Source organism: Salvia miltiorrhiza, chromosome 5 (genome assembly GCF_028751815.1).
Source record: "Salvia miltiorrhiza cultivar Shanhuang (shh) chromosome 5, IMPLAD_Smil_shh, whole genome shotgun sequence".
Taxonomy (NCBI): Eukaryota; Viridiplantae; Streptophyta; class Magnoliopsida; order Lamiales; family Lamiaceae; genus Salvia; species Salvia miltiorrhiza.
Genome location: NC_080391.1, coordinates 17,393,983 through 17,414,819, shown reverse-complemented (window position 1 = coordinate 17,414,819; position 20,837 = coordinate 17,393,983). Strand labels below are relative to the sequence as shown.

Below are 20,837 nucleotides of genomic sequence, written 5' to 3'. Positions count from 1 at the left end.
ATCGGTGGGACAACCCAAAAAAGAAAATGAGACTTGAATAGCGGGACGGAGGGAGTACTTAAATAATTTTCATCAACCTATTTTATCTATTAATTACACATTATTTGATTTTCGTGCTCAAATGTAATTAGATATTTGTGATGAAATGAAGAGATTAATAATTTATAATGTGGGGCCAAATTAGAAAATTCACACACGATTTATGGATGAGTTGTCTCTAGTGCAAAAGAGTGAATATTACCTAAATGCACATTGCAGATTTCTCTCGTCAGCTATAGAGAGAGAGAGAATCGAAAAATTGAAAAGTCTAGACTGGGAGTAACCCATATGAGACGTTCACGTAGGTCCAACATTTCTGGGCAATTACCAGTTGAAATGCTTTTCCTAGTCTTCTCTGGAGTCAACTCCAGCAACAGCTCAAAGCAATTCATCAACATGTGCTGTGCAAGCACAGATACACAGCATGAAGCTTCCCAAGTATCTGATTCTCTCTCTACTTCACTGTCTGATCATCACCTCAACCCTTTCCAAATGCCCACAATCCTACCCTTGCCGAAACCTTACCTTGAAATTCCCATTCACCGACATTCGGAACCCCGAATGCGGATTGTTCATGGTTGATGGCTGCAATTCTACACATGGACTTCCCAGAATTCAACTAGAAGCTCAAGGCCTTCGTTATGATCTGCTTCAGCTTTCGGAGAATAACATGTCTGTTCGCTACTCTCAGCTGCAAAAGCTCTTCAAGGAGGGGACTTATTTCCTTCTCAGACTCCCTAAATATCCTTTTTCTTCACTCACAATTGCCTCGCCTCATATCAACTTGTTATCATGTAACAACCCCCATTTTGGAGGAAATCCATGCAATTGTTCCCAAATACCCCTCAATCTGTTCTGTGTCAATCTCACTGCTCCAAAGGAAACTCGCGATTCTTCAGAATGTTCAATGATTCAAGTACCTATAAATACGGAGCCCAATCAATGTTCAAAAATCCACTTAAATCAGTTAAATCCAGAGTTTACACTAGAGTTTAATGTCTCTCATGATTGTTATCAATGTCACCGTCGCGGAGGGCAGTGTTTTAGAAACTGGATAAACGACTTCTACTGCAAGGAAGGTATTGTTACATTTACATATGCTTTCTCTCTCGTGATCTTATACATATGGCTATGTTATGTACTCCATATTGCTTTCAGCAACTGATCAGCCCTGCAAGAGAGGTGTATCAGTATATCATTACAATTTGCTCACACCTGCACAAATGATGTTCTTGTTGTTGCTGATTTGTGTGTGCGTAGTATGGTAGAACTGATGATGTATATTTGATCTACATATCTGACGTATAAATTCTTTTCTATGCTATAAAATATGTGTTTGCAGGCAGTAGTAGGTTGGTGCTGATACTAGGTAAAGTTCAACACACATTCCTCTTTGTCTTTGTCTCTTTAGCTTTCTAGACATAAACCACTAATTTTTTGTTGGTACTCAGCCATATCTGGAGGTGGACTATTGTTTATTCTATGCTTGTTGATCTCCTACATGATCTGGCTGTTGAAGAAAAGGGTCGGTACGGGCTACATTCGTTCCTCTAACATATCCTTCGACACCTCAAAATCGGACATCAATGGTGGGAGCTCTTTCTTTGGCATCCCTATCTTCCCATACACAGAGCTTGAAGCAGCCACCAACAACTTCGATCCTTCTAGAGAACTCGGAGATGGAGGTTTTGGGACAGTATACTATGGTAAGAAAGAAATCAACATTTAAAGACAACTACTTTACATAGTTATACAACTAGTTGATATCTTGTGTTAATAAATAGAAAGGCTGCATTTTGTGTACTAGGCAAGCTACTAGATGGAAGAGAAGTCGCAATAAAGCGTCTCTACGAGCAGAACTGCAGAAGAGTGGAGCAGTTCATGAATGAGATCGAGATTCTTACCGGTTTAAGGCACCCGAATCTTGTCTGTCTGTATGGCTGCACTTCTAGGAGAAGCAGGGAGCTTCTCCTCGTGTATGAGTATGTCTCCAATGGCACTGTAGCTGATCATCTACACGGTGAGAGAGCCGAGGCAGCACCCCTCACATGGCCTATTAGGATGAGGATTGCCATAGAAACTGCAACCGCGCTGGCTTATCTCCACAAGTCGGACATAATACACCGTGATGTCAAGACGGACAACATATTACTTGATGAAAACTTTCATGTCAAAGTGGCTGATTTTGGGCTGTCGAGGCTGTTCCCGTACGATGCCAGTCATATCTCCACTGTCCCCGGAGGGACCCCGGGGTACATTGACCCCGAGTACCATATGTGCTATCAAGTGACAGACAAGAGCGATGTCTACAGCTTTGGTGTTGTCCTCGTTGAGCTCATTTCATCCATGCCAGCTGTAGATGTAAGCAGGCAGATACATGAGATCAACTTGGCTAACTTCGCGCTGACTAGGATACAGAGGGGTGCGTTTGATGAACTGGTCGATCCATCTCTTGGGTATAACCTCGATGCTCAAGTCACCGGGGTGACTACCTCAGTCGCGGAGATAGCATTCCGGTGCCTGCAACTCGAGAAGGAGATGAGGCCTTCCATGGCTGAGGTCTTGGCTTTCCTCAAAGATATATCTAACTGAAAAATATAATGGAGAGGCCACTTTGGCAAGTAATGTTTATGGTGTGAGAAGAATAGGGTAGGAATGTATATAAATGAGAAAGAATCACTGTAATAATTTTACTTCTCGTCTGTTAAATGTACTTGGGTTGTAATAATTTTGGAATACAATTTTTTAGTAAAGGGATTTCTGATATAGAAATGAACTTCTGCCAAAATTCACCAAAAAAATAGCAATGATAAATCACTTGGGATTTCTGAAACATTACAGACAAAATCAATTCAATTTGTCTAGTACATCCAACAATGATGAAAGCTTGAAAAAACAACATACACATACAAAAGAAACTTCCAGTTGCTTTTTATTGACAACAAAATTGAAGATGAATTCAGCTTTTGATAACATAAAATGGGTGAACTAATGCCTAGCAGTGAGCTTATGATCTGTATTATCCAAAGGAATAAGACGAGTTCTATCATTAGATGGGTTTACAGATTGGTCTAAAGTGTCGTTTTCTCCAGGGCTTGTCGATCCCTTCTGAGACTTGGTTTTAGAATCGGGTTTAGGGTGAGGTTTCGGATGCTGCTTCTCCTTTGGAGGAGAGAGTTGCAGCAAAAATCTATGTATCATCTCGTAACTGGTAAATGTAATCACAGCAGATGGAGTTGTTCGTAGGAGATTTGTAGCACAGCCACGATAGAACCCAGTTAGACCTTCCTGTCTGAAGACTTTCTTGATGCAATCAACGACGCCAGAATACTTTGGCTGAGAGTCCCGCACTTGACCTTGCTCTTGCAACCTTGAACGGATAACCTAGAGCCAGTTCGAGTATTCATTAAATGAAACGCCAAATGCCCTGATCTAGTGGTCCCATTTAATGGTCATGACTAAGTCCAAGTTTGTAAATATGTATTTTGTTACCCTTTTTGACAAGATAAATGTGTATTATTGAGGAGGTAATGGAAGGAAAACCATACCTCATGGGGATAAGTTGATAGAGAGGCGACGACCTTTGAAGATGATGAGGCAATTGCAAGTTCTCCGGGGTTGAGCTCATTATCCCTTTTATTCCCTTCCAAATAAAGAAACAAAAAGATAACGAAAATGATTTTGGTCGCATTATAGAAATAAATCCCCACACCTAACGGGAAACCTATGCCCTAGCGATGTATATGAACACAGACTGTGTGCACAAGAACATCAAAAGAAGCCAGAAACAAAGTGCAAGTGTGTCGTTGTACCTTGTTTAGCCAAGTAGAATTTTATCCTTTCATATGCAGGGAACTGGATAGCTACATGACTAACTCCAGCCAACGAAGGCAGAAGACCACTGTACAACAAAAGGAGAATTAAGTGCCAATTCAATTATGATAGAGCACCACAATGTGAACCCAGAAATTTTGCTGAGTCCTTCTCAGTGGTTGATGAAATTGTTCGGATTTTTGTGAGTTTAATTAGAACTAACCTGTACCATCCTCGGAATCCTTCTTCATGGGCAATTCGACTCAAAGCAGAAAATATATTCTTGTAAGGAACTACACCTTGCCTCATTCCTTGTGTCTAAGAACAGAGATGAGCTCCAAATTAATTTCGGAAGAAGCAAGGCTTGATTATTATACAAGTCCAAAAGCCAATACTATATTTATATTACAGTTGTAAGCAAGGTTTTAAATTATGCTTTAAGCCTGAGGCGTTTTCCAATAGCCCCGCCAAGCAGTCCGAGGTGTGAATCATAAAATCACATGAAAATCTTAACTAATAATAAAACACATAAAGATATAGCAAATATATGAAAACACATAAAAATCATAAGTTCATAACTAGTTATAAGTCTATAAAATCCCAAATTAAAGTCTAATAATTAAATAGGTGAGAGAGAGAGAGGGAGAAGGTGAGAGAAGCCGGAGTTTTTAGAATAACCAGAATATAGGGTTTCTTTGGGTTTCAATTTTTTCACTTTTTTCCCCTTTTCCTAATTATTTTTACACAGTTCACTTCAAAGTGAGGCTTAAACATGAAAGCCCATTCAGTTTCGAGCCTCAAGAAGCCCAACAAACTGGAAAAAGGGAACTTCAAGCCCTAAATGCAAGGATATTGCCTCATCACATCAGGTGAGGCGCCGCCTCAGATGCGATTTCCGGGCACCTTGCACTGAGGCACGCCTCACAAAAAAAAAAAAAAAAAAAAAAAACTATAAAGCATTCGATTTACATAAAACATTCCAACCTACTTGAAGTCGTGTCTTAACAACCCACAAAGGATTTGTTGCGACAGCTGTTGCAGCACCAGCTCCTGCAGCAGCTACCATGTTTGAACCAATCGAAAGCTGGTCGCTGTTGTTGCTGCCTTCTGTATCATTGCAAAATATAAGTAAGATCTTTCTAAAGTAGAATTATTTACATTCCACTTCTAGTGGAGCTGAGCCAGTGAAAAATTAACATCATCAATAACATACAGCAATTTCTGAAGCTATTGAGACCTACCATATGTATGTAATAGCTCTTTAAGATGCCCATAAACCGTGAAGTATACCTGCAATGGTCAATGATAGATTGTCAGTAAAACATGTGGAAGCTAAAATAAATTTGCCTCAAAGATGAAAATTTGTGAAAACAGTTCCAACAAGGAATAACATTTTGTAAGTCAGATGATGAGAATTAAATAAATAGCCAAATAATCTGATTCAAACATGTAAACTGTTTCTTCTTAAAAGATTAAATGAGATAGAAAGTGCATGGACAGAGAGAAAAGGACTAGAAAATATGATCTCCAATATTCAGAAAAGCAAGAAATGAGATTCTAAATCACTACACTACTGTTCTTGAGTAGAATTTTGCACACATCTTGAAATGAATTCGTATAAAGGAGATTAACAAATAGAAAGCTGCTTCAGCCATACCTCTAAATTAAGTTACAATGTGCTTCTACTAGCCATCAGAACAAATACGAATCTATCAAACCAACATCACTAATATAGCGAAAAGTAATAGCAAATTGTTGTTACACAGATGAAACAAAGTCTATTCGGTCACACAGAAGATAGCAGGCGAAATTCAAATTATTGAAAGACAACACTCACAGCCCAATTTGGAAGTAATGCTGTCAAAGTTGGCGTTAGGCCGCGGTAGAGTCCCCTCAGACCTTCGTTTCGAACAATATTTTGTAGGCTCACAATAATCACACTACCTAAATTTCACCACAAAAACACATAGCATAAGCTAATTAAGCAGAGTGGATCTAAATATAGCCAACCTTTTCTATTCAAACCTAAAAAATTACAAGATTTTCAAGAAATTGGTACCTTTACGACCAGAAGGCTGCATTTCTGGGAGGCCATGGACTTGAAGCCTCGTCTTTATCACATCCAACGGGCACACGAATGTAGCTGCTATTGCACCTAATATTCAATCAACAAAACAACGATACCAAATCCATCAATCATCACCAGATTAAAAAGAAAACATAAAGGCGATTGCAGCGACCTTGAGTTACTGAAATAGTTACCCGCAGAGGCACCGGCGGAGGCGTCGAAGATGACCTCTTTCGCGCTCCGGTGGTCGCACGGCGCGGCAGCGACCATTTTCAAGAGTTCACTCCGACGATCCCTCGAACAAAAATCGCGACAAGGGGTATTCAAGAAATATGTCCACCTTCAGCTACAAATATGCATACATGTCCATATATATATAAATCTGTAACGTAGGTTGAACTTTGTGGGCGTCTTTTGACACTTCAGTTGAATGGAATTGGTATGCGTTTCTGACCAAAATTAATAGACCGTGTTTGAAGGGAATGCAATCTATGTCTGTGTGCTTTTTCTTCTTTGGAATTTCTAGGGTTTTTCTTTTTCAGTTCATATTTTGACCTATATTTAACGCAAATCGGGAATGGGATCCATTGAAGTGTTTTGGGGAAATTTTGAAAAGGAAATCTATTGCTAATCACAACAGAGTCTAATGATTTCAGGAAAGAAATCAGATTTGCATCTGGATTTTCTAAGCTGGGAATCAGAATTCCTTATCTGCTTCATAGCGTAGAATATCTGGTGGTGTCGTTTTAAATTGAACTCTCACTTTTTCTTTTCGGAATTAAATTTAACTCTTCACTTTCTCATGAAAATAGACTTGAGAATCTCGTCTTTTATTTAGATAAATCATCTCAAAATTTACTAAAAAACCAAAAGAATAATACGGTGGCTATAAGTAGTACTCCATCCGTCCACCAATCACGGAAAATTCTATAGTGCGAAAGCTTCGATACAACTCGGCCGTACGATTGAGACACGTGTAATGTCAAAAAAAAAAAAAAAAAAGAGGTAATCATGGTTTGGGTGGGCCGCCCGAGGAAAAAATTGCAAAAATTTCCACCCGAAGAAGAAATCGATCGGTGCCCGAAATTCGTTGAGAGGGTTTGGCCGAGAGCAACATTGTTCAACACAAAATTTAACTCCGAATCCGAAAATGTCTTCAGATTCAAGAACGATGGCGTATACAAAAAGTGCCTGCAATTTTCGGTGAAGCTTGAATGTTCATCAGGGAGTTTCAAACTTTACAAAATTTAATTTAAAAAGTTTGGAGCTATGGCCGAGGAGCAAAAGAAGTTAGTAATCCCGACTACTTTCCCTATTGTGTAAATTTCATGTTTATGTTTTTAATTTCTCAATTGACGAATGTAAATGTCAATTGTTTTGCAAAATTTGTACTGACGAAAGTTTCCTAAATTTTTAGTCTAGGGAAAGCATTGATTTGAATCGAGTACTGGGTTTCGAAGATAGTGACGATAGGGGTGTGCAGCGGGTCGGACCCGGACCGACCCGGACCGACCCGCCGGGTTTGTAGACCCGAAATTTTTAGAAAAACGGACCGACCCGGACCGAAATTTTCGAGCGGGCCGACCCGGGACCGGACCGAACCCGAGCAACGGGTCCGGTTCGGTCCGGGTCAGACCCGCTAATAGCCTAATTTTTTTTATTTTTTATTTTTTCCTATTTTTCCACCTATTTTTCAGATCTAAAACATTAAAAATACAATACCAAAACTTTAAATTTTTTTCCCCTATTTTTCCACCTATTTTTCAGTTAGTATTCTTAGGGTTAGAAGTTAGATTAATATTATATTATTATTATTATAAATATTAATTATTAAATATAAATATTAAATATTAAATTTTTAATAGCATGGGTCGGTTCCGGGTTCGCCGGGTTTCGACCGGGTTCGACTCGGACCGACCCGAAAACTTTCGGTCCTCAAAATAAGACCCAACCCGGACCAAACACCTATAGTGGGCCGGTTCGGTCCGGACCGAACCCGTCGGTCCGGGCGGGTTCGGCGGGTCCGGGTTGGGTTTGCACACCCCTAAGTGACGACGAGGTCCCAAGCGTACAAAAAAATGATCCAATAGATCCGTCTGATGTGGCTAAAGAAAATGTAGAGTTTCACTCTGATGTACATGAATGTGACGAGAATGGTGAAGATGGTGTTTCTGGTGAGAAGGATGAACGTGCTGGTAAAGAGAATATGGAAAATTTGGGGAATGAGAATGGGAATTGGTTTTGTAGTGATGAAGCTCATGATAATTTATCCGTTCCCGAATGGGAGGAAATGTTGGCTGTGGGATCTACACTAGGTACAAATCTGGTCCACATTTACGGATATTATATCTTCAATATTCACATAAAAAAGGTTTCAGTGTTCGGAGGGGGTATCAGAAAAGGTTTGGTGCAAGAGGTGAGATCCGATTAAAACAATTCGTTTGTTCCAGTAGTGGTTTGACGGATCGTAAGCGTCAGAAGAGAAGTTTGGGGTTTATAAAAAATGGTTACTAGAACCAATTGTGAGGCAGAATTGGTGGTATCAAGAAAGGATGAAGGGCCATTCGTTGTGTCCGTTTTCGAAACAGTGCATAACCATGAATTGATGGCAACTGACATGTCGTACATGCTCAGATCAAACCGCAATCTGAACATTGGTCATCAGTCTATTCTGCAAGCTATGAAAGAGGCTGGTATTGGCGTTAGTGTTGCTTGCAAGTTCACGGAAAAAAGAAAGTGGTGGTGTACCCAATGTGGGTTTCACAAGGAATGATGCATATAATCATATTGATCGTGTGAAGCGGTTATCCAAATTGGCAAATGAGGATGCTTCGGATGTGCTTAAATACTTTGCCAGTAAATCCAATGCAGAGCCTTTTTTCTTCTGGAAGCACGAATGTGATGAGGATGGAAGATTGATGAATTTCTTTTTTCGGGATTCTAGAAGTGCTTTAGACTATGAATCATTTGGTGATGTTTTATCTTTAGACACTACATATCGTACGAATCGGTATAATCTGATTTGTGCTCCTTTTGGCGGCATAAATCATCACTCTCAAAATGTGATGTTCAGAATGGCCTTTCTCTCTGATGAAACCACAGTTACATTGAAGTGGTTGTTGCAGACCTTTCTTGAGTCTATGCATGACAAAGAGCCTGGGTTAATATACACTGATCAGACATTGGCTCTGATGAAGGCCATTGATGAAACTTTTACGAGTGCGAAGCATCGCTTGTGCCAATGGTATATCAATCAGAATGCACCTGGGCATTTTGGAAACTTGAATGGCAACAAGGAGTTCAAAGAATTGTGGTATAAATGCATGAACGGGGTTGATACTGAGACAGAGTGGGAGGAGACATGGAGGCACATGATGGAAACCTATTCACCCCGTAAAGTTCGATGGTTTTCTGATATGTATTTGCTACGTAAACGGTGGGCATCGGTTTTCACAAGAGATATCTTCTCTGCTGGGCTATTGGCAACGTCTCGCAGCGAGTCCACCAACAAAGTGATGAAGGAGATCTGTCGTTCGAGCACGTCGTTATTTGACCTTGTAAATAAGTATGACGGCATACTCCAAAAATGGCGACGAAGAGAAAGTGAAGAGGACATGAACTGTAGATGGTTACCTGGCCAATATGTAGGAAACAATGAACTTCTGACTCATGCAGCTAGTGTGTACACACGTGCACTTTACAAAGCATTTGAGGAAGAGGTCAAGGCTTCCTTCAATGTTATTCTTGGAGAATTTCCAGAAGAAGTTGGTGAATGTCTGTGGTTTAACGCTACTTCAACTGGTCTCCACTCACGTCTGAGGGTGATTCAGTTTAACCGACATAGTTCCCATGCCACCTGTAGTTGTAGGATGTGGGAATCAGAAGGAATTTTGTGCAGGCATATTGTCAAAGTATTTTACTTGAAAAACGTTTTCCAAATTCCAGATGATCTCATTTTGAAGCGATGGACGAAGACGGCCAAATTTGGTGAATCTTTTCCGCTCAATGATTGCCTACACGGTGGAACAATGAACTATATGTTATTTGTGAATAAGTGTATGCGTGATGTGTATGAGATGGCCACATCAAGTAAGGATTCAGAAGTGGCTTGTTCAGCGATACTAGAGCAATTAGCTAACCTGCGATTAGAGGTATCAAAGATTGTTGGTAGTCCTATAAAGCCGTGCGATGGACCAGAGCCCACGAGTGGGAAAGTTTCCAATAAAATACAGAATCCAAAGAAGATTAGAGAACGAGTTTATGTAAAGAAGAAACGTTGACAACCTGAAGGCCGCAAAAAACGGGGTAGGATTTTAAAAAAGGGTCATGAGTGTGCATTTTTGTTTTTATCATTGTATTGATTAATTTCGTTTGTGCAGGTGTTGAGGGAAGAACAAGTACAAAACCTAAACGAACACAACGGGGGACGAACACCACGATCAATTTCATGAACATTGATGAAGATGATTCAGCCGATTCAGCCGAGGAACAGATGGTGAATGCTGGCCTTTGATGATAAAGTGTTGTATATCTAATGGCATTTGAAGAACCGCATGGAAGAAGACGAAGATGATTGGTGCTTACTTGAGTATTTTGGCGTTCACATGGAAAGCGTTGCAATGCAGAATACCAACAAAGGATAACTCGATCAAAAGCGGAGTGTTACAGCCGGTGAAAATGCCAATTGTATTATGTTTCAATCTCAGTGCGAGTCTTCTGCTCTTTGCTTCTCTTCACGATTGGAGCTTGTCCCCTTATGATTGTATCCCTACAAAGCTTTAATTGAGCTCCAATTGTCCTCTACTGTTTTTGAATTTGGTTCCTTCCAAACTCTAGAGCTCATTAAAGGTGGCATAATAACGTAAATGTGGTAGATGGAGGGATTAGAGAGTTGGAGGTTAAGTTGATTGTGGTAGAGGACACGACGCATCGTTTGTGTTAAGTTGATAGTGGTAGAGAAATTTAGAGCATTAAAATAAAAGTATAAATACACTATAGAGATTTAATCATAGTTTAAATTTAAGCATCTTGCTGCTACTTGCTCCAAGGAGTATTTACAGAGCTATAAATTATTTCGTTTATTTCTTTTGCTAATATATGTTGTTGATTGCAGAAACATTGTGAGTTCAGTTAATCACATATTTGTTGAGCTTATTTTCTTTATTGGAATTTTATGGAGTACTTGAAAGCGCTTTAGATCTTCGTAGTCATGTAATATCAGATCTGGACATTTGATCGGATATTGTATTTGGAATTGGGATTGGGATTGTGCTCCTGTGATCTCATAGTTTTTTTTTTTTAAGGGAATGTGATCGCATAGTTCGGTTTATATTTTCTTTTTGTTTTGATGTTTCAATTAACTGCTGAAACATTGTTTTTTATACGGAAGTTGGACTGTGTAGATCATGAATTTTGTCAATTATATGTAGCATGTGGTAAGAATGCGTTTAGGTGTAGCAAAACAAGCAATCCTTTGCTGGTAGAGCGTCGCATTGTGTTATTAATTAGAATGAGCATTTATTTGTGCTTTATATATACAGTTGACAACGTCACAGCCATCATGGTTTGTTTCTCCCCTTCTGAGCGTCAAGATACAGTTTCTTGTCAAAGACCGAGACTGAGATTCTACAAGGGACAAGTTGAGGAAGTTCATAGAAGGCACAATTGAATGAAAACCGGGCATACACCTTTGATCCTTGTTTGGGCAAGAGCTGCTGCAGCTGCTTGACCTAGCTATACACTATATTCTTTGTGGCGATGGCGGCAACTCTGGCTAGGCGAAGGGCGGCGGTGTTGTTCTCTGAGACAAATTATCGAACATGTGGCGTTCGTCTTAAACGCAAGCCACCAAGCATGACGTTCTAGCACCGGTCTCTGCAAACTTTGGGAGGGCGGGCACAACCATGACTTGACAGAAGACAACGCCTAGCTCTCCTATCTATCTGCAATTTGCATTTTACTATCAATTTAAACACTAGCACATATCATACATACATGGTATATATAGCAGGTTCTTGATAAGAGTTTGAAGGTCAGTATCTTTCACCAGCGAGATAGAGGCGTATTCCTCGACCCTCGTCAGCTTTTCCAGCTCTCGAACGAGTCGACACTGTGAATCTCTCCAAAGGCAGATCGACATCAGCATCTTCGAAGTTGACAATAAACCCACTGAACAACATCTTCGACTCTGTAACAAATGAGGGTTTGTTACATCGATGATTTGTGATTTTTCGTTGTCCAGCGGGAGGAGGACACCAATAAGGGGAAACAATTAAACAACCGATAAATAAATGAGGCAAGTGAGGGAAAATCCAAGAAGAAGGAATGGTTTATGTGATGAGAAACGAAGGAGGGAGAAATGAGGGAAAATTGAGCAAAAAAGTAAATAAATTGCCTCTTAACTTTTGGAGGGATTTTTTTCGTTCAGGGCGGGAAGTGATTTCCTTGGGGGGAAACAAGAATTTTCATGTCATATTAATTTATCATGAGTTTCTATACCTCGACTCTTTGACAAAAAAATCACTGAAAATGATAATTATAGAGATATTATAGGATATAAAATATTAGTGGAAAATATTAATGATATACATTAAAATAATAAATCAATAAAAAAAATATTTTTGGGTAATATATTAATAAAAAATATTAGTGGACAATATTTTTAGATAATATTTTCACTATTATATTTTATATTTAACTATAATTAATGGATAATATTTCATTATTATATCTCCACTAATATATTGAAGATATTTATTGAAGCAATATAACTCTTTCAAATACAGTTGCAAGTGAATAGTGATAATTTTAAGATTTAAACATAGGATTCACTAATTGGATTCAAATACTTGAAACAAGATTTCACTAATATCGATGAAAAATAAGCATATTAAGTGTATTTAGCTATATATTGCGCTAGAGAAAATGATTGAAGTGTGGAATATCTACTTCATAACACATAGTGCGCAGTTGTATGTTGAAACTTAGGATATCTACTTCACGTGTTCGACGATTATGGCATCCCGTGTTATATAATAGCCAAATATACTCCCGTTTACGTTATGAACAAGAAATGTGGGTTGAAATCGCAATAATTGATAAAAAAATCACTATTGTTCTTCACTATTCGGCTGAGTACTCGATCGGGAACGCCATCGAGTACTCCATCGAGTAGTGAAGAACAATCTAAGATTTTGCTATTTATCTCGTAATTTTTTTTCATACGAAGCGTTTCGTCGATCTTAACTAACGTGTTTGTGCTAATATCGATGAAAAATAAGCATATTAAGTGTATTTAGCTATATATTGCGCTAGAGAAAATGATTGAAGTGTGGAATATCTACTTCAAAACACATAGTGCGCAGTTCTATGTTGAAACTTAGGATATCTACTTCACGTGTTCGACGATTATGGCACCCCGTGTTATATAATAGCCAAATATACTCACGTTTACGTTATGAACAAGAAATGTGGGTTGAAATCGCAATAATTGATAAAAAAAATAACCATTGTTCTTTTGAGTACTCGATCGGGAACGCCATCAAGTGCTCCATCGAGTAGTGAAGAACAATCTTAGATTTTGCTATTTATCTCGTTATTTTTTTTTCATACGAAGCGTTTCGTCGATCTTAACTAACGTGTTCAAGCTAACATCGATGAAAAATAAATATATCAAGTGTATTTAGCTATATATTGCGCTAGAGAAAATCATTGAAGTGTGGAATATCTACTTCATAACACATAGTGCGCAGTTCTATGTTGAAACTTAGGATATCTACTTCACGTGTTCGACGATTATGGCACCCCGTGTTATATAATAGCCAAATATACTCCCGTTTACGCTATGAACAAAAAATGTGGGTTGAAATTGCAATAATTGATAAAAAAAATCACCATTGTTCTTCACTAGTCGGTCGAGTACTCGATCGGAAACGCCATCGAGTAGTGAAGAGCAATCTTAGATTTTGCTATTTATCTCGTTATTTTTTTTCATACGAAGCGTTTCGTCGATCTTAACTAACGTATTTGTGCTAATATCGATGAAAAATAAGCATATTAATGGAGAAAAGCTATATATTGCGCTATAGAAAATGATTGAAGTGTGGAATATCTACTTCATAACACATAGTGCGCAGTTCTATGTTGAAACTTAGGATATCTACTTCACGTGTTCGACGATTATGGCACCCCGTGTTATATAATAGCCAAATATACTCCCGTTTACGTTATGAACAAGAAATGTGGGTTGAAATCGCAATAATTGATAAAAAAAATCACCATTGTTCTTCACTACTCGGTCGAGTACTCGATCGGGAACGCCATCGAGTACTCCATCTCGATTTTTACTGATATGAAGCGTTTCGTCGATCTTAACTAACATGTTTGTGCTAATATCGATGAAAAATAAGCATATTAAGTGTATTTAACTATATATTGCGCTAGAGAAAATGATTGAAGTGTGCAATATCTACTCCATTTCACATAGTGTGCAGTTCTATGTTGAAACTTAGAATATCTACTTCACCAGTGTCAGTGGATTGGTTCTCCTCATCAGATCCGACCTCTGTGTCCAATAGCCTGCAGCGAAGTATCTCCAACTTCGTCCTCCCCTTCGTCAGCCTGAAGTAGTTGGTACATGAGATGGGGACTGACGAAGCTGCTCTACAGGAGATGGAGAACCATCTCCTATAGAGGGTCTACTCACTCGTTGACCTAAACCAACATCATCTACATGCTCATCTGAAGTATCTCCAACTTCGGCCTCCTCTTCGTCAGCATGGTCATCACCCTGAAATAGATTCTGAAGCACCGGCTGCACTGGAGTAGTCATTGGTACATGAGATGGGGACTGACGAAGCTGCTCTACAGGAGATGGAGAGCCATATGGGTGCTCTACAGGAGAAGTGGATCGATGTGGCAGTAGCTGCTCTACACGATAAGTGGAGTGATGCGAATGATGTACACGAGAAGTGGAGCGAACAGGAGATACGTGCCCCACTGATCTCCTAGGACTAAGACGAATAGATCTGTCACCTGTACAATCGAGCATCTCCTTCAGTCCACTGAGCACTCTACGAGCTACTCGAGCAATCAAGCCATCATCGGACTCATCGTGCAACATCCTTGCCAATCTTTGATCGATGTAGTCATGGCAATCCTTGCCCGAATCTCGGCACGGAACTCCATGGTGACAACAAGTAAGTGTACTATCAATAACCGGCGAGTCCCTCATCTCAACTCTCGGAGAACTATGGCGTTCCCTCATCTCAACAACGGGAGAGATATGTCGTTCATTCCTCAAAGGTGAACTACGGGGTCCTCCCCTCTAAACAGCCAGCGAAACCTGCTTACTATCCCTCTCAAGTGTTGGAGATGTCATTCTCCGCCGCTTTGGAACATAAGTTGTCTTCTTCTTCAATGCAAGACGTAGAGGAGGCACGAATCTAACATGGAGCATATCTCCATTACACAGGCTCATGTAGTACACCTCCTCTAGCTCTTCAGGGGATGGCTGAAGCGAATTGTGCACAATAAGCTACACAATATAGACAAAGATATAACATTATTTAGTATATAAAACACATTTATTGAAAAATGAAACAAAATGACATATACCTCTTTGTCGAAAAAATCTGTGAAATCGCCAGGAGCTTTTCTGGTTGTCCACATCAAAGCACGAGGAAATTTAGGGACTGGGTTTCGTAAAAGTGCCACAAGTAGAACCCAATGCGGGAATAGCCTCGTATGACCAAATCTGCAAAGCCTAGACTGGCCCGAAGAAGTGGTACGCCGGTTTGTCCAACACATCACCCCGAGTGCCGGCCAAACTCAAATAATGAAGTAACACCTGGTAGGTATAAGACCCCCATGGAAACCAATTCCACTCGTCCAAGTCCTCCACCAAAGTCCATGCCCATGTCTCAATAGTTACATCGTCTCGACAAAACAGAAATAAGTAATACATCAACAAGTTCCCCGCTTTAATATAATCTTCTAGATCCTTCCCAAGTTGTTTTGCCTTGAATTTCGCCTTAAGAGATGCAACTTTTGTGGGACGACCACCAAAATATCTGTAGAAGATACTTGTGGCCGGAATCTTGTGCTCAGCGTCGGGATCAAACTCACAAAACCCAAAGTGAAGTCCGATAATTAGTGCGTAATCCGGTGCTGTAAAACGAATGATATGACTACCGACAAGAAACCATGCTTGATGAGGAGGTATATCCCCTCCCTCAATTTGTCGAGATAATAAGTGATGCAGAGCATTGTTGGCGCTAGCGTTTCTCTCGTGATCACTAAGACGCCCAATTGTTCCACCTTTGAATGTTTGTGTAGTAGATTTGCCATCAACATCCTTCAATGTGGTTCGTATCTCTGCAAATATTGCAGATCGTACATAGAGATTAATAGCACGAGTTTCGTAAATCAAAGACGGTCTCTTCCACCTATAAGGCGCCTGCAATATCAAAATACAAATATGAAGCTTCAGTAAACCAAAAAAGAAGAAGAATAAACATAAAAAATGAATAAACATAAAAAAGAAAGCTAATTTCGAGGGGCTTCAATTATTTTTAATTTAATTCAAATTTAGTTGACTTTATTGTCCACGGAACATTACTACGTACGACGGTACGATAGGCACGTTAACTCGTGTCCACAATGTGTAATGACAAGGTTCTATTATTTAAAACGACACTTAATAAAAATTGGATTTTTCAAATAACACTACAACAAAAACTCTAATAGAAACCGCTAAATAGAAACCGGTTTTTGCTAAAAACCGGTTTCGTAGCTCCAAAAACCGGTTTCTTAAATATAGCCGGTTTCTATTTCAAAAAAATGCGCTGATAGAAACCGGTTTTTTACTACCGGTTTCTATCATGTGGTGTTATAGATATATTATAAAATCGGTATTCGTTTAAATATTTTAAACCGGTCTGAAACCGGTTTTAAAACATAGAGTATTAAAAAAAATGAAAAAATGAAAGAGGTGAAATAATTACGTATAGTGTAACGGTGCCCTAATTCTCCTCCCTCGCTGCACACAACTTCCACCACCATTCTCCCCGCGCCACCCAGCCGATGTTACACCTTCCGGCGGCGGCGCCTCCATCCCGTCATCATTCTCTCGCTGATTTCTCATTATCGACATCTCTCCGCACTCGCTGATTCCTCAGATTTCGTAGGAATTTGAAGTCCCAATCGCTGAAGTCAGTTCCACAGATGAAGTTTCCATCGCTGATTCCTCATTATCGCCGAAGTCTCCATCTCTGAAGTCTCTATCACAGAAAAGTGCGCCTCCATTGCCAAAGTCAGTTCCATAGGTATTTATTTGTACTTCTTTCTCTCAATGTTGCCTTTGATTTTCTTTCTTAGTGAATGTATTTTTCAATTTTTACTTGTCAAGTTTCAATGTATTGCCATTCTCTAATTTCGATTGAAGTCTTAATTAGAATGTAGTATTGTTAGGGTTGCAATTTGTTCTTTTTCTTTCTGCACCAAAATTGGGGAGTAGGCTTTCATGTTTATTTTTTCTGTTCTTCTTTTTTGTTATAATGAAAAGATCCTATTTTTGTTCTTCTTTCTGCACCAAAACTTTCGAGTAGGCAATTTGTGAGGAAAGTTTTGAAACAGATATCCTTGTTCTCTATGAAACAGATCACCGCTGCTCTTGCTCTGCTGTGTTTCGTCGCTGCTCTAGGATTTGTAGCTGCTCTCTGCGTCTTTCTCTGGTCCGTCGTGCTTCGCCGCCTCTAAGGTTAGTTTTGCTACTCTTGAAGGGGCTGCCCTTTCTATCTAAGTGAGTGAATATCATGTTGCTGCTATTTTTCTTTGCTATTGCTGCTATGTGTGTTGTGTGCAGTGTGTAGATGTATGCCATTTTGTAAATGTTAAAGGGTGATTCTCGCTAACTATGAGGACCACTTTCAGCGACAATTCATTTACATAATTATATATTACTGGTTATTATATATAGTTTTAGCTTGCAACCAGTGCCGACTTATTAGGCAAATAAATCTTAAACTAGTGGCCTTTATATATAAGTTGTTTAGTTTATCTTATTTTAATCTAGCACTATGTTCTTAATTAGTACTAATCAATTTGATGTAGTACAGAAACTAGCTAACTCCTTTGAATGTATGGTTCAAATGAAATGAAAAGCCTAGTGTTATAGCCGACCCTTATCAATCTAAAACAAAAAATATTCCTCATGCAGTGTGTAGAAATTATGTTAAAGGGTGATATTTAGGACTGGTGATCTTGTACTCTCCAGAAGAGAATTGAGATGTACATTTTTTTTTGTACTCTCCAGAAGTTAGCCAAAAATTAAAATAAGTGGTGATTTCTTACAAACTGAATAAGCTATATGCTGTACAAACTGGTCCATAAATGTGTTCATCATTTCATTCTGCATTTTTTCAAGTATAAAAAACTTAGCAAAGGAATCTAGCAGAGATGTGCTACTGCTGCGGTTTCTTTTATAAACTTAGCTACGAAACCGGTTATAAACCGGTTTCTATAAGTGACTTCTTTGCGGTTTCTTTTATGGTAATAGACACCATTAATTGTTGTGCTAATAGAAACCGGTTATAAACCGGTTTCTAATATATCTACGAAACCGGTTTTAAACCGGTGTCATAAGCACTTACGAAACCGGTTAATAATCGGTTTCTATTAGCGCCTTTTTTAAGACACTTATAACACCGGTGCCTACGAAACCGGTCATTTTAGTACATAGAAACCGGTTTTTAACCGGTTTCTATCAGTATTTTTGTTGTAGTGTAAGTTCAATAATTAAATCTTTGAGGTGGTCTTGGGTGTACTGTACAATCGGGTTGTATCCTCACTTAGATTCTAACCCGTGTCTGTATTCTGACCTGAATTTTATAAATAACACTAACTTGGGTGTGAGTCAACCCGATTGTACGGTACACCAAGTTGTATCCTAATTTTTGTGTAAATATTTTTGTAGGTATTCTTGTAAAGGTGTGTTACTTTGATGAAAAATGAGAGAAAAAATATATTTTCACATGTTTACTCATTTTGACTCTATTTTCTCTCCAATGTTGGATAATATTATTTTATGGTGGGAGTGTGAAAATATTTTTAATATTTTTTCAAAGGCATTATCAAAGCAGGGTATGACAAGCGGGTCAGAGCGCGGAAATTATCAAAGGGAGATCTGGTTCTCAAGCGGGCTGATGCATTGAAGGCAGTGGGCAAGTTCGAAGCTAATTGGGAAGGCCCGTTTATCATCACAGAGGTCCTAGGGGGTGGAGCTTATATATTGTCGGATCCAGACGGCAGAGCTCTTCCTAGACCATGGAATATTAACAATCTCAAAAAGTTCTATGTATAACTGCTACTTAGCAGGACTAATGCCAATGTAGACCGGATACTCTTTTTCCCCACAGGGGTTTTAACGAGGTCCGAGGCCATAATATCAATAAAACAGATATGTGGTTCTAGGGAATTCCCTGGTGTTGTTTTGTTTACTTTAAATTATCGCTTTTTTACATCACATATGCTACTTAACATGTTCATGCAGAGCATTGCACATGTCACCAGAGGGGGGAGTAGGGTGTATACCCCTAGCCCACAATTTACAAATTCAAAATACAAACTGCTTCTTAGCAGGACAAGGGAGAAACAAATACAAAAACTGCTTCTTAGCAGATGTAAACACAAATTTTTGTATTTCAATTTGATAAAATACAAAATGCTTTACAAAGATAATTTGATAGATTTGAAGATAGATTTATGCGGGTTGTAATCTCTAGTTAATCCTCTGATTCTTCTCTTCCATTTGATTCTTGAACAAGCTCGAAGATTATTGAAATACTTGATTTGATGACGCCAATCCAAGGGACTTAAGTCATGATTTTGGATTGAACGTTGAACTTGATTTGATTTGAGAAGAACATCCTTAGAATTTTGTAAGAACGCCTTGAAGCTTTCGATCTTGGAGATTTGAAGATCTTGATCACTTGAAGATTTGAATGCTCAAATACTTGAAGATTCGAAGGATACTTGAAGATTTGAATACTCAAACGATTGAAGATTTGAAGGAGACTTGAACGTTAGATAGAATTCTTCAAGATACTTGAATACTTGGAAGAATACTTGAACTCTCCAATTCTCCGCCTCTTCTACTTGTGATACTAGAGAGAATTCTTTGTGCTCTTCGATCTTCCACTCTTTCACGTTGTTCTAATGAGCACCCCAACACCTCTATTTATAGATTTTAGAGATGGGCTTCGTGGGCTTTATGGGCTTTGGGCCTTTATGCATGGGCCTTAGGGCCTTAAGTGGCCAATAAGCCCATTAATTCATTTTATTAAATATTAATCATATATCTATTTAATTTAGGAATAAAATCCCATTTAATAAAATAGAAAATATAATTGAATATTTAATTCATGAATTTACACGTGGCATGATTTAATTCGACGACAATTTAATTGTCTACAAATTGCCCCATCGAGACTTGTTTATGGACGAAATTCCTTTGGTAATAGACGAGTCTCGAAATATATTTTGATAGTTTAAACTCTTATCGCGGAGTTCTTGATTTTGAATTTTGTAAATAGTTTATACTCGTATTTAGGAGTTCTTGAATTTCTTTGGATTTATAAATAGTTTATACTCGTATTTAGGAGTTCTTGAATTTCTTTGGATTTATAAATAGTTTATACTCGTATTTAGGAGTTCTTGAATTTCTTTGAATTTTGTAAATAGTTTATACTCGTATTTAGGAGTTTTTCAATTTCTTTGAATTTTGTAAATAGTTTATACTCGTATTTAGGAGTTCTTGGATTTATTTGGATTTATAAATAGTTTATACTCGTATTTAGGAGTTCTTGAATTTCTTTGAATTTTGTAAATAGTTTATACTCGTATTTAGGAGTTTTTTTTT

General features: G+C 38.6%; 3 protein-coding genes and 1 long non-coding RNA gene across 5 annotated transcripts; 3 read left to right on the top strand and 1 right to left on the bottom strand.

The window, feature by feature from the left end:
- Positions 1-248: 248 nt before the first annotated feature.
- On the top strand, positions 249-2,811 carry LOC130986445 (LEAF RUST 10 DISEASE-RESISTANCE LOCUS RECEPTOR-LIKE PROTEIN KINASE-like 1.1). The gene is made up of 4 exons (XM_057909851.1): positions 249-1,118; positions 1,382-1,408; positions 1,491-1,745; positions 1,847-2,811. Exons 1-4 carry the CDS (start codon positions 464-466, stop codon positions 2,629-2,631), a joined length of 1,722 nt encoding a protein of 573 aa, XP_057765834.1. The 5' UTR covers positions 249-463; the 3' UTR covers positions 2,632-2,811.
- Positions 2,812-2,946: 135 nt separating this feature from the next.
- Positions 2,947-6,765, bottom strand: LOC130986446 (nicotinamide adenine dinucleotide transporter 1, chloroplastic-like). Of its 2 annotated transcripts, none has more exons than XM_057909854.1 (9): positions 6,115-6,765; positions 5,912-6,007; positions 5,690-5,796; positions 5,094-5,142; positions 4,841-4,956; positions 4,076-4,170; positions 3,852-3,940; positions 3,588-3,682; positions 2,947-3,423 (listed from the first exon to the last, which is right to left on the bottom strand). In XM_057909854.1, the coding sequence occupies exons 1-9, from the start codon at positions 6,188-6,190 to the stop codon at positions 3,028-3,030; spliced, it is 1,119 nt and encodes a 372-aa protein (XP_057765837.1). In that variant the 5' UTR covers positions 6,191-6,765; the 3' UTR covers positions 2,947-3,027. The 2 variants fall into 2 exon arrangements, with proteins under 2 accessions (XP_057765837.1, XP_057765835.1); XM_057909852.1 differs by having other exon boundaries at positions 4,841-4,959; positions 6,115-6,717.
- Positions 6,766-8,423: 1,658 nt separating this feature from the next.
- On the top strand, positions 8,424-10,433 carry LOC131025587 (protein FAR1-RELATED SEQUENCE 5-like). Its single transcript, XM_057955386.1, has 3 exons — positions 8,424-8,621; positions 8,722-10,195; positions 10,300-10,433. Exons 1-3 carry the CDS (start codon positions 8,424-8,426, stop codon positions 10,431-10,433), a joined length of 1,806 nt encoding a protein of 601 aa, XP_057811369.1.
- Positions 10,434-16,906: 6,473 nt separating this feature from the next.
- LOC130986444 (uncharacterized) lies at positions 16,907-19,394 on the top strand. Its single transcript, XR_009089269.1, has 3 exons — positions 16,907-17,244; positions 17,579-17,678; positions 19,060-19,394. It is a non-coding gene; the product is annotated as an uncharacterized LOC130986444 (long non-coding RNA).
- The last annotated feature ends 1,443 nt before the right edge of the window (positions 19,395-20,837 follow it).

Coding starts and splice junctions, on each gene's coding strand:
- LOC131025587 (XM_057955386.1), top strand. CDS start 8,424: ATGGTTACTAGAACCAATTGTGAGGCAGAATTGGTGGTATCAAGAAAG. Junction 8,622..8,721: donor TGAAAGAGGCTGGTATTGGC/GTTAGTGTTGCT, acceptor GATCGTGTGAAG/CGGTTATCCAAATTGGCAAA. Junction 10,196..10,299: donor AGTTTATGTAAAGAAGAAAC/GTTGACAACCTG, acceptor TCGTTTGTGCAG/GTGTTGAGGGAAGAACAAGT.
- LOC130986446 (XM_057909852.1), bottom strand. CDS start 6,190: ATGGTCGCTGCCGCGCCGTGCGACCACCGGAGCGCGAAAGAGGTCATC. Junction 5,797..5,911: donor GCAGCCTTCTGGTCGTAAAG/GTACCAATTTCT, acceptor GGTGAAATTTAG/GTAGTGTGATTATTGTGAGC. Junction 4,171..4,840: donor TTGTTAAGACACGACTTCAA/GTAGGTTGGAAT, acceptor CTCTGTTCTTAG/ACACAAGGAATGAGGCAAGG.
- LOC130986445 (XM_057909851.1), top strand. CDS start 464: ATGAAGCTTCCCAAGTATCTGATTCTCTCTCTACTTCACTGTCTGATC. Junction 1,119..1,381: donor CGACTTCTACTGCAAGGAAG/GTATTGTTACAT, acceptor ATGTGTTTGCAG/GCAGTAGTAGGTTGGTGCTG. Junction 1,746..1,846: donor TTTTGGGACAGTATACTATG/GTAAGAAAGAAA, acceptor TTTGTGTACTAG/GCAAGCTACTAGATGGAAGA.